The sequence below is a fragment of the Erpetoichthys calabaricus genome, chromosome 6 (genome assembly GCF_900747795.2).
Source record: "Erpetoichthys calabaricus chromosome 6, fErpCal1.3, whole genome shotgun sequence".
Classification (NCBI taxonomy): Eukaryota; Metazoa; Chordata; class Cladistia; order Polypteriformes; family Polypteridae; genus Erpetoichthys; species Erpetoichthys calabaricus.
This window is the reverse complement of record NC_041399.2, coordinates 217,097,354-217,112,918: the sequence shown is the minus strand read 5'-3', so window position 1 is coordinate 217,112,918 and position 15,565 is coordinate 217,097,354. Positions and strand designations below refer to the sequence as shown.

At 45.8% G+C, this 15,565-nt stretch overlaps 1 protein-coding gene across 2 annotated transcripts in view; it reads right to left on the bottom strand.

The window, feature by feature from the left end:
- The window catches only part of stard3nl (STARD3 N-terminal like), a 72,085-nt gene that overhangs the window by 41,915 nt on the left and 14,605 nt on the right, over positions 1-15,565 (bottom strand). Inside the window, exons 8-9 of one of the 2 annotated variants that reach the window (XR_007935272.1) lie at positions 14,159-14,214; positions 12,910-13,488 (exon numbers count right to left, since the gene is read on the bottom strand). Coding sequence is in view for 1 of the 2 variants with exons in the window: in XM_028790861.2 (XP_028646694.1) it covers positions 14,162-14,214 (53 nt within the window). In the remaining variant the exon portion in view is untranslated. Of the gene's footprint in view, positions 1-12,095; positions 13,489-14,158; positions 14,215-15,565 lie in introns of those variants that run through there. The other variant, XM_028790861.2, reaches the window with a different exon arrangement.

Genomic DNA, 15,565 nt, shown 5'->3' with positions numbered 1-15,565 from the left:
CGTCTGCACTACGATAATTCAACTGGAAGACGAAAATGCGCATGCGCGACAACTCCGAACGGCCATTTGGAAACTTGTGCTGCTGACGCGATGGTCCCGTAGGAGAAGAGCAATTAGTGTGCTGACGACTTTTATTAGTAACTGTGATCATTGTGAAGATTTAGAATAAGAAATGATCGTTTAGGAACTGATTTATTACTTTTACATTGTGCCTTTTCTATTTAAATTATATTTGTAGCCGCGTTTATCCAAAATTACCAAAGTTTTACAGCTTTAGTTTGCTTCAGGATTCTGGCAATACAGTAGTGTGACGCGTTGAAATGATTCCGCAGAGAAATATCTTCGTTTTTAAAAGTTTTAGAATAAATTCAAAATAAAAAAAGTTCTCACAAAAAATAGGAAAATGTTGATATAGCAAAGAAAAGAAAAGTTCACTTTAACATCGCCTTTCATTCTTAAAGTTACAGTTGAACCGTCTGGGGGTCTGCCAGTGCCTGTCAGCTATGAGTCGAGAAGGTCCCGTTAACTTACCGGGGGCGGAGGCTGCACCGCAATCTGCATATCCATCCATCATCCAACCCGCTACGTCCTAACACAGGGTCACGGGGTCTGCTGGAGCCAATCCCAGCCAACACAGACAGGGCGCAAGGCAGGAAACAAACCCCGGGCAGGGCGCCAGCCCACCGCAGGGCACACAAACACACCAAGTACACACTAGGGACAATTTAGGACCGCCAATGCAGCCACGCAGACACGGGGAGGACACGCAAACTCCACGAAGTGAACCCAGACGGGTCTCCTAACTGCGAGGCAGCAGCGCTACCCACTGCGCCACCGTGCCGCCCCCGTGAAAGACAATTCAGGGGAATCTAATCAGACGGGGGTTCTAAGATGGGCTCCGTCACGTTAGTGGGTCTGATAGGGATTTGGATTCCGTTATTATGGAGGTCCGTGTTTGTTTGTTTGTCTGTTTACACGATTTATTTTATGGCATCGCACCTCTGCACAAGTCCGACACCTCTGAGCAGCTCCTCGCCTTTAAATCGACGAAACTTCTTCAGTCTTTCTTCAGTTTTTTAGTACTAGGGTGTTGTACCGTGTTAGCCATTATGAATGTAGAGAAAAGCCAAGCAAAATGACACCTTTTATTGGCTAACTAAAAAGATTACAATATGCAAGCTTTCGAGGCAACTCAGGCCCCTTCTTCAGGCGAGATGTAATCAATTTTTTTAAATAAATACATTTTCAAATGCAATTACATGTCGCCTGTCACTTCCAGACATTTTTAATGCCATCCTCACTTTGAAATACATTTTCTTTCTTTATCGGTTGATTGATTGAATGAATTGTTGAGGGATTCGTGTATTCATTTATTTGTGTGAATTTGTGTATTTCTTTCTTTATTACTTGAACACTTATAATTCCGTTTTAACGTCGCCAGAGACTTTTCACTATCATTTTTAAGTGATTTATTTGTACACGTAGGCTATCTATTGATCGTATCGATTGGTTTGTTTGTTTGTTTGCCACTTTATTCGTTTTACGTTTAGCTCTTCCAGGTTTACGATGTCGCCCGTCATTCCTGTCAGTCACATCCACTATTTATTTATTTATTTATTTATGTTTGGGAGTTTAACTCTGCGGTTCTTTATTACTCGTAGACTTATATATACGTCTATATATATATATATATATATATATATATATATATATATATATACAGTTAATGGAGATACAAGTATAAGGTCGCCTGTCACCTCTGGACTTTTCTTCAATGACATCCTCGTCTTTTTTAGTTTCTTGTATTCAGAAAGTTCAGGAATCGTGAAAAAGATCGACCTCGAGATTCTGATGACGTTTTAGACCTTCGTGAGTCCGAAAAGACCTCCTTGAAATGCTGTGCGCCCCTCTGTCTGTCCGTCCGTCTGTCTGTCTCTCTGTCCGTCTGTCTGTCTGTCCCTAAACACGATCACCCGAACGCGCTTTGCTCTGCTCAGTGAGATTTTGTGCCCCTGCTTGATATCAAAATAAGGAATTCTATCGACTTTGGACCCCCTTCCGGTACTTTAACTGAATACTTTCTCGAATTTTCAAGTAAACTGCTGTATGGTTGATGATTCAAATTTTGTTTAGATATTTAGAATGGCAAAAAACAAACAGATATGACATTTGAGAAAAATTACTTAACCGGAAGTAGTATTTTATTTAAACAACCATCCGAATTTATGTATCATGGAAACAGAAAGGTGTACACGATATTAAAAACTGTATTCAATAAACGCAAACTCTTTCAATAACTATTAGTAATTTTATTTTAACTGTAGTTTAACAATGACGTGTAAACATTGAACATGCCGTGTTAATATAAAGACATAAGCTGCTACCTCACCGTCGTGATTCACATTTCATTTTATGATTTTTCTTCCGCCATCATTATCATAATAAATGTCGCTAAATGCAGTCTTACGTATAGCAATTTATTGCAACAAATATTCTATAATGTTAACACTTTTTCTATGGTGACTGTAATTCTTTACACTTTGCACATATCGATGTAATGATGAAAAAAGTCCACCGCCGCCTTCGACCTCCCTAAATCTAAAATATCACTTGAATATGAAGTTTGATTACAAATGGAGAGAAATGATTGTGTGTCGATATTATCAATGAGTTAGTATGAGAAACACAGAGATGGCAGACCTCAGAAATGTCGCCGGACTGCAGTGACCTTACTATAGTCGAGGGGCGCGCACTGCCGGTGTTTTATTTAATGTTTCGATTTCTTTCTTTTCTGCACTGACGGCTGTTGTGCCGTGTTAGCCGCTATGGCTGCGATGACAAGTCGGGCACAATGACCTGCTACCTGCGGACAAGTGACAATATGCGGGCTTTCGATGCCCTTCTGTACTCAGGCTGTAATGTCGCGTTTATTGTTTTATTGCTTTAACGCTTCGGCAGTTTAATTGTAAGATAAGCGCAACACGTCGCCTGCCTTTCATATTCACTTTTTCACATTTTAATCTCATTATTTATTTTTAGCGTAAATTATATTTTTGCACTTATTTGTTACTTTTATTTATTTATTTTTAATTTTATTTATTAATTTTATTGTAATCATTCCATAGAATTAGATCAATTTATAACAAAAAAAAAAATTGAAGACAAATCAAACCGCACCCTGAGAAGGAGAGCTTAGCCAAAGGAGAATTGCTTAAGGCTTTTTAATAAGGCAACAATAAATAAAAGAAAGGAAGACATAAATATAGGAAAATAAAAAAATGGAGAAGGGAATTAAATGCGGTAATAGTTATTTCTCTTATTCTAAAATAATATGGATTAGATCGTGCCAGGTTTTGAAAAAATTCTGTACAGATCCTCTAACTGAGAATTTGATTTTTTCCAATTTCAAATAATATAAAACATCGGTTTCCCACTGACTTATCAGAGGAGAATTAGGATTCTTCTAATTTAACAAAATAAGTCTGCGTGCCAAAAGTGTAGTGAATGTAATCACCGTTTGTTTGTCCTTCTGCACTTCAAGTCCGTCTGGAAGAACACCGAACACAGCTGTTAATGGGTTAGGAGGGATTGTGACCCCAACGCTGTCTGAGAGGCCCTTCAACATTTAGGTCCAAAATGAAGTTAGTTTGGTGCAGGCCCAGAACATGTGACCCAGTGAGGCAGGAGCTTGGCGTTCGCAGGTTGGACTTTGCCCTGGAAACATTTTGGACAGTTTTAAGTAAGACAGATGAGCTCGATATATAATTTTGAGTTGAATAATTCTATGCTTTGCACATATGGAGCTCGAGTGAATTCTCTGCTTTGCTACCTTCCACTCCTTTTCTGATATATTAAGAGATCTTCTTCCCAATGTCCTCTTGGATCTTTAAAATGAAGGGACTCTAATAAAAATTTATATAATGCAGAAATGCTGTCTAAGTCCTCGAAGTTGAGCAGTATTTTTTTCCAGCATTGTGGAGGGTGCAAGGAGGGGGAAATCGGGCAAGTTCTGTTTAACAAAATTTCTAATTTGAAGATAGTAAAAGAAATGTGTAGCTGGGAGGTTGAATTTTGAACGTAATTGTTCAAAAGATGTAAATATGTTGTCTATATAAAGGTCTCTGAGCATTTTAATCCCAAAACTTTTCCAGGTATTAAAAACTGGATATGTTTGCGAGGGTTGAAAGAGGTGGTTCTCTTGCAGAGGTGCCACTGATAAGAGATTTTCCATCTTAAAATGCTTTCTAATTTGGTTCCATATTCTGAGTGAGTAAAGCACAATTGGGTTATTAGTATATTTGCGATAACTTTCATTTATTGGTGAGCAGAGCAGGGAGTATAAAGAAGTACTGCAGGATTTTACTTCTATTGTGGACCAAGCCTGTGTATGTGCATTTATTTGTGTCCAGGTTTTTATGGCTTGTATGTTTGCTGCCCAGTAATAAAACTGAAAGTTAGGTAAAGCCATGCCACCTTCTGCCCGAGGTCTTTGTAGGGTCGCTCTTCGGATACGTGGGTGTTTTTATTTTTATTTGTTACTTTTATATTTAATAAATTCAGCTTTAACATGGAAGTAAGGAATGTCGCCTGTCATTGATTTTCGTTTTTATTTTTTTTTTTAAATAAAAGTCAGTGAGCACAGCAACTTTTTACTGTAACACAAATCGGGCTGAGCCTCCCAAAAGCCTCGTCACCATCTCCGTCTTAATGCCAATCGCTCAATGGCGAAGTCTCCCGAAACGGGCGGGTGGACGAAGAACCTGAATAAAGACAGGGGGTCTGTAACACCCGAGGCAGCCAGCACAACAAAAATCAAAATGAATAAACATACCCCCCCCCCCCCCCCAAAAAATACAAAAATACAAATAGAAAATACACAAAGAGAAAAAAGTACAAGAAAATGAAAATACACACAAACACAAAAAAGAAAAACAGAGCACATAAAATTAAACAAAATCTCAGAAAGAAAGAAGGAAAAATGAAAAAAAAAAAAACGAGGCTAGAGAAATTAAATACACATATAAATCAGAATGGATTAAAAAATAATTTTTACAGCTGTTACTTCAGCAACAGCGGGTATAAACATCACGTAAACGTAAAAAATAATATAATAATAATAAAGGTTAAAATAATAATACTAATAACCTTTATTATTATTATTATAACCTTTATTATTATTATTATTATCATTATTATAACATTTATGATTAATATTATCATTATAACCTTTATTATTATTATTATAACCTTTATGATTAATATTATTATTATAACCATTATTATTATTATCATTATTATAACATTTATGATTAATATTATTATTATAACCATTATTATTATTATCATTATTATAACCTTTATGATTAATATTATTATTATAACCGTTATTATTATTATCATTATTATAACATTTATGATTAATATTATCATTATAACCTTTATTATTATTATTATAACCTTTATGATTAATATTATTATTATAACCATTATTATTATTATCATTATTATAACATTTATGATTAATATTATTATTATAACCATTATTATTATTATCATTATTATAACATTTATGATTAACATTATTATTATAACCTTTATTATTATTAATTATTATTGTTGTTGCTGTTGTTGCAGTTTTGCCGCATGAAAGGCTCCTCAGAGGTACAAATGTCCGGTGGCGCAATAAAAATAAAACCAAATAAACGCACCCGACGAGCGCAATGAACGACGAGAAGGAGAGTCGCCGAGCAGCTGAGAGCGCCAGGCCGGCTCAGGGACTCACAAGGCCCGCTGACGGCGAACAGACGCGCCGCTGTCTCTGATCCTCAGGCCGGTAAGGCGCCGCTCTTTTCTTGTCTTTAGAGTTGAAGTTCATCTGAACGGCGACGCCATCGCCTTTAATTTTATCGGCTTGAATGTCTCGGCGACTCCTAATTGGACTTCACGGACTTGTAAACATAAAGATGAACACACAGAGTTTTTTTTATTATTTTTATTTAATCTTCATACGCCTGGCGTGTCCTCCTAGAATCTCATTTTTATATTTTATAGCGTCTTATACTTGTAACACATTAAACATTTATATTTGTAAGCAAGCTAAACTCTCCTGGTTCTTGAAATATTATAATTTTATAAAAAGTAACAGAGCACACTTACATTGGACTTTCGCTGGTTTAATAAAATATTTTCGCGGCGGCCTCTCTGAACGGCGCTTTTTTAAATAAAACCTTTTTTTTTTTTATTCGCGTCCTGTAAAATTCACTCACATTTCATAGGAAAAAAAACCCGAAAGCCTGTTGATGAGCCGAGCGCAGACCCTAACTGATAACAACACGATCTGGATGAAGCTCCTCGATGTCGGCCTTCTTATTAAAATGACGATCGCCAGCCGAGCGGCTTGGTAACTGCGCGGTCCCAAAACGCACTTCTAACACGACGAGTGTGACGGCCATCAAGAATGGCGAGCACAGAAACAATCAAAGGATCGGAGAAAAGGAGAGCCCCCCGGGGTGACCCCAAAAGACACGTGAGGGTTTAACTACGAAAAGGAAAAGGAAAAAAAAATGTCTGGGTGCTGAACGAATATCGGGGGTATTGGCTTGGGGGGCATTAACGGGAGTGAGCGGGCGGGGCTGAGGCCTCCAGAAATATGACAATAAATAAATAAATAAATAATAATAATAAGGAATCGGAGAGAAGGGAGACCTGGGCAGATTCATATCAGATAAAAATATAAAACACATGTAAAGATTATGCGAAGAAAGTCAAACATATAAATAATTAGCCAACGAGAAAAGAAACCTGAAAGCCCCTCGTATGAGAAAGACGATCAGCAAGGCGAATGGATGCCCAATTCTGGAGCGCCTGCCATGTGCTGCTGTCTGCAGGTCAAAGTAGGACCCGAGAAGACGCGCTGCGGGACCTCCTCGTGTTACCGGCTGAGGTACTGAGGGGGACATCAGGGCGCTGGGCGACAGCTGAAGGACTCTGAAGGGGGGACCTCGAGGTTTGGACGTGGTGGCCTACGGCGTAGCGAGCGGCGTCAATGGCGCTTTTGTGCTCGGAGTGGAGGAGCGGCTGATCAGCTCCGGGCCGACATATTCACGTACTTTGTGTTTGTATTTATTTTCATTTTTATTCTCACCGATTTTTTGAAGGGCCCTCACATTCCAGTGGTCGCCCTAAGAGACCCCAATAAAACTCACACGCCAGCTAAAGCCGTCGATCCTGCGGTTCGGAAAATTCGAATTAACGGCTTTACACCCAAAACGGTTTATTTCCGTAGGTATTTTAGAGTTAAAAGAACTTATTATTCTGCGGTGGGTTGGCACCCTGCCCGGGATTGGTTCCTGCCTTGTGCCCTGTGTTGGCTGGGATTGGCTCCAGCAGACCCCCGTGACCCTGTGTTCGGATTCAGCGGGTTGGAAAATGGATGGATAGAAGAACATATTATTATAATATATTATTACTGATCAAGCTCATTTTATAATTTCTGCACAATTGACATTTATTATTGATTGATTGATTGACTGGCTGTTTAGTTCATCCTATTGATATCCATCCATCCATTTTCCAACCAGCTGAATCCAAACACAGGGTCACGGGGTCTGCTGGAGCCAATCCCAGCCAACACAGGGCACAAGGCAGGAACCAATCCCGGGCAGGGTGCCAACCCACCGCAGCCTGTTGATATCTTTGTTTTTTATGTTTCTGCTGCTGTATGCATTTAACTGTGCTTTTGACATTAATAAGCTCATCTACAGTAGTTATTATTATTATTATTATTATTACTTTCATGATAGAAAATATGTAAACTATTGTGGTGAATTCGACTGTAATGATGGTTACGAAAATGGATGCATTCGAATTTCCTATCGCTTATAATAAACAGAGAATATTCCTACACACACATCGACAGTACATATAGATATAGATATACTGTAGTATATATGTACACATATAGATATTGTGCGTACGTTCGTTTGACGTCATCGTACTGCCCGCGCACTCGTTTTTTCTGCTGATATTCCCTCCTGGGCGGCACGGTGGCGCAGTGGGTAGCTCTGCTGCCTCGCAGTTAGGAGACCCGTCTGGGTGTTCGCTTCCCAGGTCCTCCCTGCGTGGAGTTTGCATGTTCTCCCCGTGTCTGCGTGGGTTTCCTCCCACAGTCCAAAGACATGCAGGTTAGGTGGATTGGCGATTCTAAATTGTCCCTTGTGTGTGTGTTTGTGTGTGTCCTGCGGTGGGTTGGCACCCTGCCCAGTATTGGTTCCTGCCTTGCGCCCTGTGTTGACTGGGATTGGCTCCAGCAGACCCCTGTGACCCTGTGTTTGGATTCAGCAGGTTGGATGATGGATGAATATTCCCTCCTGTTGAAATTCTTCAATAAGATTTGGACCAACTTCGTCTCTTCATAAACCTCTCGTCTTGTCCCCGGGTTTTAAGAGAGACACACAGTGAGGTAAGAAGTCTTTGATGCCCCGCTGAATTTGTACGTTTGCTCCTCATCGGCTCTCATTTTAACGGAGAGACAAACAGAATATCAACCAAAAAATCACATTATAGAAAAGTTCATAATTGATTTGCATGTCATTGAGAGAAATGAGGATTTGACCAACTAGAACCATCCAGAATTCTGCCTCCCACAGATTGATTGATGGTAATCTCTGCACCACACGGGCACACAGCCAATCAATCAATTAATCAACCACAGACCCTCCTGATCTCAACTCGTGACGTGTATCAAGCCCACCTGTCCACAGAATTCGTGTCCTTCATTCCAAACTCTCCACCACTGTGGGCTACAAGACCAAAGAGCTGTCAAAGGACGTCAGGGACAAGGCTGGAGTGGGCTTGAAGACCATCAGCAAGAGGCTTGGTGAGAAGGTGACAACTGCTGGTGTGATTATTCAGAAGTGGAAGAAATAGAAAATGCCCATCAGTTGCCCTTGGTCTGGAGCTCCATGCAAGATCTCGCCTCATGGGGTGAGGATGACCATGAGAAAGGTGAGGGTCCAGCCCAGAAGTGCACAGGAGGGGCTTGATAGTGATCTGAAGTCAGTTGGGACCACCACAGTCACCAAGGACACCACTGGTAACACACTATGCCATCAGGGATTGACATATCACAGCGCCCACAAGGTCCCCCTGCTCAACAAGGCACATCTGAAGTTTGCCAGTGAACACCCGGGCCTGCGCCTGTCTGTGCCATCTTGTCCCTGACGTCCACTGGCAGCTCTCTGGTGGCGGAGAGGTTGGAATGGATGACAAGGATTCTGTGGACAGGTGGGCTTGATACACGTCACGAGTTGAGATCAGGAGGGTCTGTGATTGATTGATTGATTGATTGATTGATTGATTGGCTGTAATGTGCCAGGTAGGCACGCTGCCAGTCTGTGGTTGTAATTGATCAAATTCTTCTTTCTCTCAATGAGATGCAAATCAATTTTGAACATTTCTGTAATGTGTTTGATTTTTGATTGATATTCTCTCTCTCTCTCTACCATCAACATCCGGGACGCTTCATTTCTCAGTAAAAGAGCAAACATCCAAACTCCGCGGGGGCTCAAACCCTCATTTCCCCCACTGTGTATATAAATATGAAGTACATTCAAATATCAGCCAAGGTTAACTTTACCAAAAAGCCCCTTCTTGATCGTAAAGTCCTGTGATGCACGCCAGGGGTTTGGGGGTGACCCTTCCCCTCTTCAGTCACATTTCTGTCTGGAGTAGACAGCGCTTTGGAGATGGCGGGTGCTCTAGCAACAAGGCGCTATATAAAGCGAGGGTTGGCCGTTAAAGTAAAACACGCAGTGAGGGGCTTCTTAAAGGGGATCATCGAGGCCTTCACAGCCGCCGCCGAGCAGGCCTGAGGGCAGCCGAGCGCCGTGGGCGCACTTTTTAAATTCCACATCTTCGGTTATTTTAACGGGCCGCTTTTAGGCCCGATGTGAGAAAGTCCCAAAAATGGAACAAGTGACATGAAACCCGACAGCTCTTGGGGGTACTGAACACTCGGGTGGGCTTAGTCCAGTTAAGCGACCCCCTGGAGCCCGACCTGCTTGTAAGTTGCTTTGGGTAAAGGCGCTATACAAAAGGGGACGTCACAGGCGAAGCGCTGCGGAGACTCGAATGACACGTCAGCGCCTCTCAGATTCTCTGCTCAGATAAACAAAAATAAATAAAGAAAAATAAAAATAAAAACCAAATAAGAAGAAGAAGAAGAAGAAAGGAAGGAAGCCGCGAGCGCCGCGCGAGGACGGAAAGTGCGGTCGGCGCCTCCTTCCTGACGTCATCATGCGCTCAGCGGGCCACCGAACCGCAGGACTCGAGAGCAGGCGACAGGGGAGCGGGGACAGGAAACGCGGGGCAACGGCCGCAAAGGCGCCCCCCCCTACGACCCTCATACGAAATACAAAGCGCTCCGGAATGTTCTTCTCGAATTTACAGGTCACATCAAAGGTTCGGTTAAGACCCCGATCGGGTCATCCCGTGACAGACCCCAGCATTTCCCACCTGTGCAGCGTGTCCAGTGGATTATCTTGGGGCACTGGGGCCATCTTAACGCATGGGCACGCTGGGCAGCTGTCCGGGGGTCCCATGCTAATCTAATCTATGTGGTTGAGTAAGTATGCACTGTTTTGCTCGGGGGCCTATAATGCCGTTAAGACGACTCTGTCTGGGGAGGGGGGGCTCCTCGTAAGGGGATTTTTGTGCCAACAGATACGGGTGGCATGCCAACGCCCACCACAGATGAGAGTTCACGGTGCAGCCAACTGTTTCTGTTAAATGTGCAGTTTGTCCCCTGTGGGCAACACACACATACACACGTGTGTTAGAGTAATCAGCCGCTCTAAAATCCAGGACAGGCATTGAACCCCTCAAGACCGCGACGCTGGGGGCGTGCAGTGATGCCACACAGCGGCCGCGACTGGAACTTGTGTCGCATGTGAATGAAAACGTCACGAGATTTAGGATCGAAGATCGGGGGTCTGCTGAGCTGACTGGCACACACACACACACACATATGACGGGGTCATTGCTCAGCCCAGCAGGGGGCATCATGGTTGAACAGGTGACGACCCCTGGGGTGGTGACGCAGTGCTTAGTGTTTATTGGAGTTTCCCTCCAGCAGGCCACAGGCTCGTATGAGGAGGACCAGAGGACTCCAAATTGTCCCCGTCCCCCATGATGGGCTGGCGCCCCTCTGTGCATTGCTGTGGTGGGACTCTGAAGGGTTTGAGATCCTTCACGACTCGTCCTGCAGCCTGAAGCTGTGCATGTTAATTCAGCTAAGGGTCCGCTCACTGCCACCTCATGCCAGCCTGGCACAGGTGCCTGATGCCTTTAGTCAAGATGACTGTCACCATTTGGGACACAATTGGCTCCGCCTCTCTCTCGTTTTTGCAAATTGCAGCACTGGCAGGTGAAGTGACTTCCTCAGGGTCTCACACTGGTGTCAGCAGTGGGATTTGACCCCATGGCCTCATTGCTTGCAGTCCAAAGCTTTAAACCGTTACACCACACTGCCTGTCTGAATGGATGGCACAGCAGGTCACAAACGTGCCACTCTTAGGAGTTTGCCCACCTTGGAAGGGCGCTATATAAAAATAATAAAAGCAAACATCCTGTGGGCCCTTTAAAAGACCCCCGTTCTGCCACGTTTTGGGGTCCCAGCTCTTCTCACCTCCATTAGCCGGCAGCTCGCTTGTCACCTGACATTTTTATGTTGATGTCCCCGCCACATTCAGGACATTTGATGTTATTCTGGGCAGGATAGCGGAGCTCGCAGGGCTCAATGGTCAGTCCAGCTGTTCTTAGTGTCCACTCATAGGGGACAGTGGGGTCACTCCTGCCACCCCACTCCCAGGATCACACTGCGCTCCATAGGACGCCTTGGGAAGGCGCTATATAAAAGCCAGACTACGGGACCGGATGGCCCAAGGGGTCACGTCACCCTTTGTGTGTGGGCCGTGCTCAAGGTGCCAGGGCACCCGGGCATCACCCCTTTGTCTTCCTCCTTCATCCCCCTCTCAGGTCCACTCAGTTCCTTCACACAGCCAGAGAGAAGACCCCCCAAAAAAGAGAAGGTGACGTAATCAAAGTCATTTTAATGACAACGAGCCCAATGGTCAAAAGAACAAGAAAGTGAAGCAGCAATGGCACCGAAATCAGACGAGTCCTAAAATCCAAGGTAGCAGCAGCAGCAGGCGGCATCGGCTTACAGTTAGGGGGCTAGGACTGGCACCACTGCCACCCACCACTGGGCTTCATTGGTCACAAGTTTGGGTGCACCCCGTCCCCATTAGGCCCACCTCAACTCAAGGGGGCGCCACACGCGTACTTCTGTGGAAATACGAGAGAAGGAGGCAAAGCAGAAGGGAAGCTGCAGTCCATCTGTCAGGACCACCTCAGTGCCCACCGCTCAGTCTGTCTGGTGCCTCGAAGGCTGCTGGCGAGGGTCGATGGGTGGCAGGGCTGGGTATGGGCATACAAGGGGGGAGCAGCAGAACTGCAAAGGAAATCCAGGTGGGCTGCATCCACGTTAAGGATGGCACAGCGGGTCACAGACACACCACTCTTAGGAGTTTGCCCACCCTGGAAGGGCGCTATACAAAAATTGCCTGAAATGAACAAAAACAAAAATCTTGGAGTCCCTTTAAAAGACCACCATACTGAACCCCAACTCAATGGTCGACCACCAAGCCTTTTGGCAAAATGAGGCAGAAGTGGGGCCCTCTGGGTGTCATCAAAGGCACCTAAAGGCGGGCACAATGTTGGGGTCCTGGGCAGCCAAAATAAAAACAAGAGACCACCTGAGACCACTCCACACAAACAGAGGGTGGGACCCTCACGTTATCCACAGAAAGTGGTGCACTGGTGGCAAAGTCAGGGATTGACACACAGCACTGGGGGGCATGACGATGGCCACAAGAGGGACTGTCAGCTGCAGCCAGGTCAGGACACCCCCCCCGAGAGGGTCACCCGTGCTGTGTGAGGAGGTGACCAGTGACTGTGACATGGGTGGCTAACGTGTCCCTGAGAAGTGGAAGACTGTGACGCCCCTAGTGGCAGGTGTGTGGTGGTACGACTCTCCTCACCCTCTCGTCACTTCTGGTTGTCCTAATCGGGGCACAGCCAGAGGCAGGTGACAGTGTGGATGCCAGCCATTCTTCTTCAGTGCCCTGTGGACCTCTTGAAATCCTTGAACCGTTACAGCATCAGGGGGGCACACAGGACCCCCAGAAATCAGTGCAGAAAGTGGGCAGCACCTCTGGCCACAGTCACCAATGAGGCCATCTGAGGGCTGCTTAAAGTGCCAGTCCAGGACATCAGATGAATGGCGGCGTGGCAGCGTCCTGGGCACCGAGCCGACAAATCGCTTCAAACGCAACACAAAAGATAGAAGAACAGAAGTGAGGAGACGGCGGAGCTCCGGGGGGTCACAGCGTCCAGGGTGGTCCTGCACCGTCCTTTGTGAAGTGTGACCTTAAAAATAAAAAAAAACACGCCGTTAAGACGCAGGAGCAGAATGGAGGGGCGCGTCACGCAGCCTGATCACGTCGAGACCCCCAGCCTCTGTTTGAACTCCTTCAGGTAAAGCCCACCTGGCCACACCTCAAAGCGCCAGCGTGAACTTCATCCTCCAATTGTATACCGTGGGCACGAGGGGCTCATTAACACGGGCCATTTTACTGTCCCTTCAGGGATGTTGCCCGGCGGAGTCCCCACTGATGACAGGGTGGTCAAGTCGAGGGACTCGCAGCTTTAAGTGACAGTTGCCCTTCTCGGCTCCCGTTGTACATTCAGACTGCACGGGCACCTCTGGTGTCACTTCACTTTACTTTTGTTGTGACGTAAGGGCAGTGAAGTGACCTTTGGGGGGCCGAGGACCGAGCAGACACCTCCAGAGTTCAGGGGGTCACAATCATGGCGGTAAGCGAGTTGTTCCTTTGGGGGTGGATTGGGGTTCAACAAACTGGCACTCCAGCAAGTGAGCCCACTCATTCAGCGCCAGTCACGTCTGTGACACACACACACACACCCCGAGTCCTGCCAGCGTCACACGAAGCTCAACACAAGGCGGCCATTCACAGTGCGCCGATGACATCACATGAGCACCGCGGCTGACTGCTCAGTGGTGACAAGTGACAATTACCAGCTAGAGGACCGGCTTCTCGTGATCGTGCTTCTCCTCGATGTCCTCATCAGAATCTGAAAAACAACAAGAGAGACAAAGAAGGGTCAGCACTGGGGGGGCTGCTGAAAAGCAGTGCCACCGACCCTCCCACAAACCCAGTGCTGCCAGCCTCAGTGCCCACATGTCAAACTCTCAGCACTCAGGCTGTTCAGAACAGATGGGCGGACGACACCCCTGGGACCCCCAGCTGTGGACTTCACAGGTACGAGGATGTGACAAGTTCATGTCAGCCACCCTGGCCCACCCACCGGGGGCACTCATTATTTAGCTGGCACCCTTGACACCTCCACCACCCTGAAGACGGGGCACTCATCACAGGATGTGCCCCAAATCAACTACAGACGGGCAGGACCGATGACACAAGCCCACCGTTACGTCCTGCGCGCCTAAGGCCTGGCCCTCCCGATACAGAAGTCACCTGCCGTCAGGTCCTACCTGTCCTCGAGGTTTACCATGGGGGCCGAAGTGAAGCCACCAGAGGTCACCTGGCAGAAGGTCAGACATCGACGACCCGGGCGTATCGGGGGCTTCACTGGCGTAACAAAACCAAAGCCCCTAAACGGCGCAGTAAAGAGGGGGTGTGGAGAACAGAACTGGGGTCCCCTTTACACAAAACAAATTCTTGTGCCACCGCAGAGTCAGCCGGTCGGTCACACAGGTACAGGACACTTGGGGGCGACACTCCGAGTATTCACAGCCCCCTCAGACTTCTCTGTCAGTGTGTTATATTGCGCCTTCTCTGCACAGCCATCGATAGACATCTTCATCACTACCTTCGTATTCATCACGGCAGCTCGTTGCCTGTTGGTCAGACACACTGAACTCCGACTTGGGGCACTGAACACCCCCAGAGTGACGTTCACTCTTATTATATAGTGCGCCTTTCCTGCTGTCACATCTATCTGTCTATATAGTGCCTTTCACACAAACTACATATGCGTTTGACATCAACTGAGCTCTGCCATACTGAGCAGAAACATGGAGGCGGACCAACGATGAAGGAAGCTGAGCCATCTTTGAAGAGCGGGCAAAGAGGACCCTCCACATCCGCTGGCCAAACGCCCTCAGTAACAAAGAAAAAAAAACAAAAAACAATCGCCAGCGGAGAATGAAGTCCTGGGACGGTGCTGGGGGTGGACTGGTCACGCTGCCCAAACACCAGCAGAAGGTCCTGAACTGGAGCCCACAAGGCAACAGCAGATGACGATGACAACGATGACCTGGTGACGAGACATCACAGCTGACAGCAGCTGCGCAGGCCTCACCTGGGACCACTGGAAAACGGAGCAGGACTGAGGGGCCCGTCGGTAACATAGGCCTGCTATATAGCGCCTTTCCTACCTCAATATTGGTAAAATGTCACAG